Raw genomic sequence first — 9785 nt, 5'->3', positions numbered from 1 at the left:
TTGTCTAAGGAGACAGAAGGAATTTAAGACCTGGACACTGTTAAACCATTAATTCACTTACAGGCTCAAGCAGGAGGCCTCAGCCGCAGGAGAAGGGGTGCCTTGGCCGGGTCTGCAGAGTCTCCCGGAGCCTGCCAGGGGTGGGCTTCCAGGGATCAAGCAGGCGGATTATGGACACCACCAAATCTGTCACCACCCCAGATGGGAGAGTGCCGTCTGTGCCGTTCTAAGCCATTTGTTACCCACAAGTCAGTGTTGACGACCTTGGCCGCACATTGGAATCACCTGGGCACCTTCTGGGGCACGAATGCCTCGATCCCGCCCGCTGAGGCCCAGATGAAATCGGGTTTCAAAAGCTCCCCAGCTGATTCTAATGTACAACCAGGGTGGAGACCCACCGAATTAAGTAGCCCCCGCGTGAACAAAAGGTTCCGGGACTGTGGGTTGGGTCAAGGCTGCTCAAACACAGGGAGTCCTTGGAGCAGTGCCTCCGGCCTCGGTTTCTTTATCTGCACAATGGGTGATGACTAGGACGGCAAAGGTCCCTCCAGCTGTAATAGTTCTCTTCTGGGACGCGGATCGGCGCCTCCGAGATCCTGGCAGCCCGCTCCCCTCTCTCCCCATCCCCCCGCTGGCTTTTCCGGTTTCCGCGCCCCTTGGCCCTCGCTCGGGGGTCCCAGAGGAAGCCGCAAGCTTCGCCGCCGCCTCGGCGCGCGCGCTGCCCGGTTGGGGCCCCGGCTGCGGGCGCACAAAGCCCCCGGCGCTGACGTCAGGGCCCCTCTCGGCGCGGCCGGCCCCCAGTGCAGGCGGAGCCGCGCCGCGCTTCCACCCCGGCCCGGAGCGAGGACCAGCAGCCAGCCCAGCAGCCCAGCGCAGCCCGCCCGCCCGCGCACGTGCCCGCCGGACCTGCAAACTTGTGCCACCGGCTCTGCCCGTCCCCGGGGAGCCCGAGCGCCCGCAGCCCGCGCCTCCCGCCCGTCTCCAGCCATGGGTAAGCCAACGCGCTGGCCCCGCGCCACCGCCACTAACACGGCCACGGCCTCGCGCCCCCGCCCCGCCCCCGCTCAGGTGGGGCCTCCTGCGGGCACCTCCGCGACCCGGCCCGGGTGGGAGGGTGGGGTGCGGAGGTGGGAGGGGCGCGGCGCAGGTGTCCCGAACGCCCAGGTGCGCGTCCCCGCCCTATCTCGGGGGCGTCCCCACCCCGGCGGCGCTCGGCTGCGCCCGAGGGCGTGCGGCTCGCGGGAGGGGAAGAGAGGGAATCCCGGGAGGGGGAGCCCAGGGCGCGGACGGAGCGTCCCGGGCTGCGGCTCCGGTTTTATTTTCAGGGGGTGGGAGAGAGTAGCTTCTTGCCCTTTTCCCGGGACGCCCTCCTGTCGTCCGAGCTCCGAGTCCGATCCGGTCCCACCGTGCCGGGGTCCTGTTCGCCTTAAACCCACCTGAAGCCAACGCCCAGTTCCCCAACCCTGGGGTCTTCCGAGAGCTCGTTTGGGAACCATGACCCTTGAGACCAGGAAGGTGGGAGGGAGAGGGACAGGATGGGACTGAGGGTGAGCCTCTTTGTCTCCCGTTTCAACTATCAAAATAATGACCTGGGAGCAGGTGGAGACGATGTGCCCCGCGGGTTTCGATGCAGTTGGGGGATCGCCTACTCAGGGTGAAAAAGCCGAGCTCTGGGGGTTGAAAACCTCCCACCTGGCCCGGGGCAGATAACAGGCGGCTGTAGGATTCTGTCTGTCACCTCCTGATACCCCCGAAATCCTGCTGTCAGCAACATGTCGTTAAATGGGGACGCTGTATCGCTCGGAAAACTCGTAAAGAGTGCGTTGGAAATCAAGCTTTTTCCGCTGCACCCCTGGAAATGTGCCTGGGTAAGGGTTTTCTTTCCCTGCTCTGTTATCCTTCTCTAGTGGCAGACAGACTCCAGCCACAAGCGCCACAAAAGCTACAAGACTCAGGAGCCCCTCGGAAGTATTCCTAATGAGGGAGTCAGTGCGTTTAACCATTGCGGCCCCTGGGGAGGGCTCGGGAATTCCTTGCGGAGCCCCCGGCCCCCTACCCGCCTCCTACATTCCCTGTGCTATTGATTGTGTAGGTGGTAATTTTGTATCGATTAACATTTCGGTGAGGGTTAGTAAGGAGGGCACATTATTTCGCATTTAAAAGAAAGCTCAAAGAATTTTAGAGTTAAACCTTTTTTTTTTGGTTTTTAAAAATTTACTAGGTGATCAAAATCAGAAAGGAAATAAGGCCCCCCAAATCCAACAGGACAATTTCTTACCAAAAAGTTAGGTATGAGATACGTTAAGATCCTTCTAGAAAGGGCAGAATTGCATGACCTGTATCTCTGGTTCCTACTTAATGCCCGCACTGAGTGGTCACAGCCTGTAACTGTTTGGGCAGTGCTTGGCACAGACATGTTGAAGTTACACAGAAGTGCAGGCTTGATGAAAGCATTAACTAATTTTCCTGAAATAAGTTAACTCTGGGGTTTTTTTTGTTGCTGTTTTTTGTTTATTAAAGCTAGGCATTCGGATTCGTTCGGGTTAGAAATTGAGCGTCGAATTACCACTTGGGGACCTTCTTGGGAACGGCTTTCTCAATACCCTGGTCTTCATTGGGGCGGGCTTTATTTTTAAGTAGGTGTGGAAGTTCCACGCGGTACTCATGAAGCAAATGCCCAAACCAGAGGCCTGTTCTCAAGGAAGTACCTTGTGTCTGAGACAATTATCGCTTCTACACTTCAATTACCAATTTATGTTAATTTGTGCATACCTCACTGGTTCTGGCAGTCTCCTTGGCTTTAGTTCTTAGTTTTTACATTAAAAAAAACACAAAAGGTCCCCTCACGTCAGAAGGGAAACATACTGATTTCCTTTGGTAGGTTCTTAGTAAATACACCACAGGGCCGTGAACTGGTTTTATTTTTCCAGATGTATTTAATTACCGAACATACCCTGATGAATGTTGTAATTGAAATGATTTAACGCTGGGAAAACTCTGACCATTTGTCCACTGGCGGGGACTTTGGTTCTTATACAAGTCACTTCCTTAATGTGGTATCAGTTAATTTACTGGTAAAATGGGTGAGGTTTGTGGAAATAACTGATAAAAGTCCCTTTGGACTCAAATTTTAAGGTATTCAAAATCTTTAAGTTGACAAAGAAAATAATGAGCAGTGGTGGTGCATGCAGATTTATCTTTCAATGCATCTTAAAAGAAAACATGTTTTTCAAAAATTGTTGAGCCATTTGACTTTTTTTATGGCTTTGTTGAGATAGAATTCACATACCATGTAATTCACACATTTAAGTGCGCAAAGTCAGTGATTTTTTAGTATATTCGAGTTGTGCAACCACTGCCACTAGCTATCATTGTCATCACCCCAAAAAGAAACCCTGTTACCCATTAGAAGTCCCTCCCCGTTCTCCCCACCCCCCAACCCCTAGCAACCACTAATCTACTTTCCGTCTCTATGCACTTGTCTATTCTGGACATTTCATGTAAATGCAATGAGCCAATTGATGTTTGAAGTGTGTTTGACTATTCAGTGCCGTTGGTTGTTTTGCACAATGGGAAGATGTCGATGTACTTTTTGTATGCTGTACAACACCTAAATGAATCAGTTGAAGCTAATGATTTCACTGGCTGAAGAGTTCCACATTTGCCCATTGTGCACGTGTGTGCTCCCACTTGCCCCGAGCTCGCACTCGCGCGCGCTTGCTCGCTCTCTCTGTCTCTGTCTCCCTCTCTCTCTCTCTCTGTCTCTGTCTCTGTCTCTCTGTCTCTGTCACTGTTACTCTGATGGGAACTCGGGTTGCCTAATAGAATTTTGAGTCCGTTACTTCTTCATCGGCCTGGAGACATACCAACTAATTGGATTCCCTGCAGTAACCTCTTAAGAGGCATTTGTAGACTATCCACCCAGCTTTGATATGGATCGTGTATCCAGAGAGAAGTGCTGAGTTTGTTTCCTTAGTTGCCTGTAATTTTAAATGAAAATTATATGTGAAATGATCAGATACAGCAAAACAGCTAAATAGTTGTTTTGATCTGTGGTTGTGATAGGGAAGTTTTTATGAGGATTATGAATTTAAACAAAGTCAATCATTTCACTAAATAGCATTAAAAAAGACTGGTTGAGAGCAGTTCTTTAACTGTACCGTGCATACAAGTCATCTGGTAATCTTCTGCAGAAAGCAGTGTCTGGTACTCTGGGCCTGGGTGGGGTCTCGCAAGCGCTTGGGTGGCGCTGGTGCTGGTGGTCCCCAGGGCCAGGAAATAGAGGGAAAGCAGACCAAGTCCGAGGCCCGGGTGCCTGGCCCAGCAATTCCACGAACTTACCATGTGATTTTGGGTAAATCATTTTGTCTTCTTAAGCTCGGTTTACTGCACATTAAAAGGGTTTGATGAAATCATTTCTTTGGGCCCTTACAGATCTAAAAGGATGTAATTTAGAAAAAAGAAATGAGAGGGTCATGTTAGGCTTGAAAAACATGAGAAAACAGCTCCCTAATTATTTAAACACTTTGTTTTCATGAAGCCAGCATCACAGGCATCACTGGTAGTTGCGTTGAATGCTGGCATCTTGACGTGCCCGCCAATAGGACAGCTGGCCCTCCTCCAAGGAGACTGGTGGAGGAAGTGTTCACCCTCTTTAGGGCCTCCAGCTTTGACTTTTCCTGCCCTGTTTTTAGAGCTGACCGCTCCAGAGAGCCGTTCTTTTTTTTAATTTTTTATATATATTTTTAACATCTTTATTGGAGTACAGTTGCTTTACAATGGTGTGTTAGTTTCTGCTTTATAACGAAGTGAATCAGCTATACATATTCATATATCCGCATATCTCCTCCCTCTTGCGTCTCCCTCCCAGCGTCCCTATCCCACCCCTCTAGGTGGTCACAGAGCACCGAGCTGATCTCCCTGTGCTATGCGGCTGCTTCCCACTAGCTATCTATTTTGGTAGTATGTGTAAGTCCATGCCACTAGAGAGCCTTTCTTGATTCTGCACACAGGGCCCAGGCCATCTTCAGAGGCCAGAGTCAGAAGGAAGCACGTACACTGAGGACCCACACATACAACATTTGCTTCTGGAAGTTTGCTCAGGAATTCAGATGCAGCTGGAGATGAAGGAATGGTACCTTAAGGAATAGCTGGGCAGGAAGTAGTTCCAGAATGGGCTAGCCTCCCTCCCTCGGAGTGTTAAGACCTAGTAACAGCCCACCTTCGGGTCCAGGAGAGAGCGCCCTTCAAGTCTTGGGATGTGGACTGAAATTTTGAATAAACCTCTAGTCCAATAGCACAGAGTACTGTTTGTGACAAACAGGAAGTAATTAATTACTTGGAAATTATTTTTTTGCTCCAGCAAAACACTTGCCCAAACCACTTGACCCCTCTAAGGGGTTCTTAGAGGACATCCTTATCTGCTGCATCCGGGGTCAACCAGTTAGATGGTTTATTGAAAATGCCGAAGTGGTGAATCATTAAAAGTACCATATATGTGTCTTACACATTTCATTTAATTTTAAACATTAATTCACCGGAATTTTGTTGGAAAGTCAAGGTCTTTGAGTGTGAGCCCTCAAAGTCTTCGTTGTGTATAAATCACAGCCAGAATTCAATGGCTTTTGATTTCCAGTTCGATGCTTTTAGAGTGAGAGCCAATCTGTGTGCAGCATCCTTTTAGGTCACCAACCCCACTCCCCTTAAACCTTTAAAATTGCCCATACTACTTCTAGCGACTGTTTTTCCAAGTGACTCATCTTTTAAGGCATTTCAAAGCCATTCAACTTGGTTTTCAGAGAAGTAAAAACTCTCTTTTGGCACTCATTTTATTAGTTTGTGTAACACCTAATTAAATTTCATAATTCTAGTAACAAGTACAATTGGCATAAACAGATTTGAGAGTAAATAGACTCTTCTGAGGTACACAGTTCAGCTGGTGGATGAAGTAGTACATAGATGTCTTGGAGAATAGCCTAGAAACCAAGTTCTGTGGGCGATGGTCATTATGGTTTACAAAAAGAATAGAGAGTATGGGGTAATTGGGTGGGTCCATTAGGTGAACATTGGTAAGAGAGCTCTTACTGTATCTTCAGCCAATGTCATCCATTTAATAACTTTAACATGGTTTTTCTGGTTACTATTAGCTGGCTTGTTAGTGTTTATAATATGGCTTTTCTGTTCAAATGTCAAATTTGTCAAGAACAAAGATTGCTTTACCCGTTGTTTTATCCCAGTGTTCATTCAAATAATTGACGTATTGTAGCTACTCCACAAATATTTGTTGAAGGGATAAGGGTTTTATCATATAAAATGCATTTTATTAAGGTTTGTCTATATTATAAGTGTACAGATTTCAAAGTATATAAAATTATGTATGGCAAACTGTGATAAACTAGACAATTAAATAGGGCAAATGACATTAATTATTCTTTAATAACATTAATACGTTGAGCACAGATTTGCACAGAGTAACAGAATTTCAGAGCTTGAAGTCACTTTAGAAGTAAATTGGGGACTTCCCTGGTGGTGCAGTGGTTAAGAATCTGCCTGCCAATGCAGGGGACACGGGTTCAATCCCTGGTCTGGGAAGATCCCACATGCCGCGGAGCAGCTAAGCCCGTGCGCCACAACTGCTGAAGCCTGTGTGCCTAGAGCGTGCGCTCCGCAACGAGAAGCCACTGCAATGAGAAGCCCGCGCACCACAATGAAGAGTAGACCCCGCTCGCTGCAACTAGAGAAAAGCCCGTGTGCAGCAACAAGACCCAGTGCAGTCAAAAATAAGTAATTTTATTTTTTAAAAAAGCAAATTGATTGCTGTAGGCATATACAGACACAGAAACAATTTAAAGAACAGTGTGAATGTTATTTCATTACTGAATTTTGCCTTTAGCTTTTTTCTTTTAATGTTATAAAATATTTTTCTCTGGTGACAAGTACTTCCTTGTCAAGATTTTTGAAGTGCAAAAAAGCTTGGAGTGAAACATTTTGGTTCAGTGAAATTCATTATTGCCCTGAGGATTGAAAGGCAACAACGGTCTTGAGTTTTCATTCTCAGCTTGTGTAATTGGGTTAAATGAGTACCTACCACAGTGCCACGCAACAAGCATGTACCGGTCTCTGAGTGTTTGAGTTCCTGTCACATGGCCATCACCGTGAAGGCTTTTGGGAATATAAGACATCTGCTCACTCAACAAGTGTTCAGAGCCCTACTCAGATGAGCGAGGTACTGTGCTAAGTCTTGAAGCAAAAATAAAAAAACAAAACCCAGTCCTGTCCTCAGATCACCGCAGTTATTTTGCAGATGCAGATAAACAGTTATAATAGAAGTACAAGGTCCTGTCGAATAATTTCCTCTGTCTGAGGGAGAAAAAAAGGGTGGGGTGGTATTTCTGAGAGGGATTTTCTGGGGAGGGTGGTTATCCTTGATCTGAGTCTTGAAGGATGAATGAGATGACAAGAGTCAGTGTCCGGGAGAGGACATCCCAGGCCCTGGCTACAGATGTGCAAGAGCAGGAGGTGTGGCAGAGACCCCTGCATGGGTAAGTTGAGGTGGTGGGCATGGCCTGAACGTGGGCGAGTGGGGAGAGCTGAGGCTAGAGGAGAGGCCAGGCCAGATAGTGAAAAGCTAGGAAAGAATTTGATCGTTACCCTGTTGGTCACAGAGAATCACAAAGGGATTTTAAGCAGGGAAGTGACAGCTGGAGAGAAGTGACAATCTACCCGAGGAGATAAAAGAAACCCAGACTCGGGTAGCTTGTAGGAAGCTTCTGGGGGAGACTTGTATTTGAGTTGTGTTGAGAAGGGTGGAAAGGATTAGGGTACGCGTGGAAGAGAGGTAGCAGTGAGCAAGGTTTACTGGTGGGATCCTGAAGAGACTGGCCTGGCCGTAGCAGAGACTGGGTGTGGGGAAAAGTAGGAAAGGAAAAAAAAAAAAAGATGGGGGGAGGGGCACTGGAAGACTGGATGAAGAGTAATGCTTTAATTGATTACACATGGGCACACATAGGTGCATCTTGCAAGAATATTTATAATCTATTGCCTCCTACCTTTCAAAAGATAAAGTGGAGAAGGGAGGAAGTGTGAGCCTTTTGGGGATGGAAAGAGTCTCTTTGGTGCGACTCCAGAGGGGTTAGGCATTGAAAGGAAACCCAGTTCTTGCCTGTTTATACATTTGATTATTTTGAAAGTGTCATTATTTCTTCCTTAAATATTTGAAAGAATTCACCAGTGAAGCTATCTGGGTCTGGAGTTTTCTTTGTGGAAATGTTTTAAACGATGAATTATATTTCTTTAACAGAGAGAGTACTGTTCAGATTTCCTGTTTCTCTTTGTTTCAGTTTTGATAAGTTGTGTTTTTCAAGGACTTCTTCATTTTATCTAAGTTATTAGCTCTATTGATATAAAGTTGTTCATAATATTTTTGTATTATCTACCTAATCCTGTTGTCTGTAGGATCTGTAGTGATGTTCCCCTGTTCATTCCTAGTGATGTAGGTAATTTGTATTCTGTTTATTTTTCTTGATCAGTCTTGGTCATTTATTTTAAAATTTATTTTAGTAGGTTGATATTACATCTGATACCTACATCTGATAGATGAGCTGATCACTTAATTAAAAAGGAGTACTTTTCTTGTAATCAAAAAATAGGATTTTACTGTCTAGAAGTAAAAATTGCTTGGTTAAAAACAGAATCTGCTGAAGGACAAAGTATCTAAACCTGATCTTTTGAATTTTACTCTTAATGGCTCTATAACTCGTGTATTTGAACTTGGTTTGACAAGATCTGTTGTAAACGATCTTGCATGAGAGTTATTGCTTAGTATCTGCTTGTGTGTTTGTTCTGTGTAGGACTGTTAAATTCTGTTTTCCTCTTCGGAGCAACTGGAGACAGATACTGAGACAAAAGAAGTCTTCTTTCCTTCCCTTTCAAGTGTACTTTTAGCTCAGTGTTTCTCAGCCTCAGCACTTTTGACATTTTGAGCTGGACGATTCTTTGTTGTGAGGGACTGTCCTGTGCAGTGTAGGACATTTAGCAGCATTCCTGGCCTCTACCCACTACATGCCAGTAACGCTCCCCAAGTTGTGACAACCAAAACTGTCTCCAGGCGTTGCCAAATAACAACTCCTGGGGGGCAAAATCACCCCATAGTGAGAGCCACTGCTTTCAAGTAAGAGGAATTGAAAACCTTTTGTGTTTCACAATATTATAAAATCTGAGTAATGGCATCGTTGAAAACACACCTACAGAATAGAAAAATCTCTGGTTCAAAAGATGTTATCCTTCCGAAAGGGATACGTGATTTTTCAAGTTAAAGGAAGTTGTTTTTTTTTTAAACCTTTTTTCAACATCATCAGAGAATCTGGAGATATAGTGGGAGCCTTGCAGACCACCTAATTCACTCTTTGGAGTAAAATGGTACCTAAACCATCTCAACAGTGAGAGGAAACACAGAGTGTCTGGCTTTCCTTGGTAAATTGTTCTGATGTTCAGGATGCTTTATCTCTGAAAGAACTGAATCTATGTGAAGTTCGTTTTGCTTGCTAAAGTTGGTTTCATTATCCTTTGTTCTCTTCATTAAGTAGAAAGATCTCAAGGATCTAGTCACGTTTCTTAACATCCTTAATTACCTTGATGGCCTTTCCAAATTTAGAATTCATCTCCTTAGCTATAATCAAATCTGCCCAGATTAAACCTTTAAGGCAACCTCCTGAACACTCTGTTTCATCCTTAGGGTCTGTAGTAATGACTTCTTTACATTTTTCCGTGTGTTTGAGAAACGCAGG

The 9785-nt window shown here is 45.8% G+C and overlaps 1 protein-coding gene across 2 annotated transcripts in view; it reads left to right on the top strand.

Annotated features, from left to right (window-relative positions):
* The first annotated feature begins 812 nt into the window (after positions 1-812).
* Positions 813-9785, top strand: part of GPM6B (glycoprotein M6B) — a 154235-nt gene continuing 145262 nt past the window's right edge. Inside the window, exon 1 of one of the 2 annotated variants that reach the window (XM_049704456.1) lies at positions 813-991. In XM_049704456.1, the coding sequence (XP_049560413.1) occupies positions 988-991 (4 nt within the window). In that variant the 5' untranslated portion in view covers positions 813-987. The remainder of the gene's footprint in view (positions 992-9785) is intronic. The other variant, XM_033427943.2, reaches the window with a different exon arrangement.

Source organism: Orcinus orca, chromosome X (genome assembly GCF_937001465.1).
Source record: "Orcinus orca chromosome X, mOrcOrc1.1, whole genome shotgun sequence".
NCBI classification, from domain to species: domain Eukaryota; kingdom Metazoa; phylum Chordata; class Mammalia; order Artiodactyla; family Delphinidae; genus Orcinus; species Orcinus orca.
Note: the sequence above shows the minus strand (reverse complement) of the source record. Positions and strands in the feature narration are given on the sequence as shown.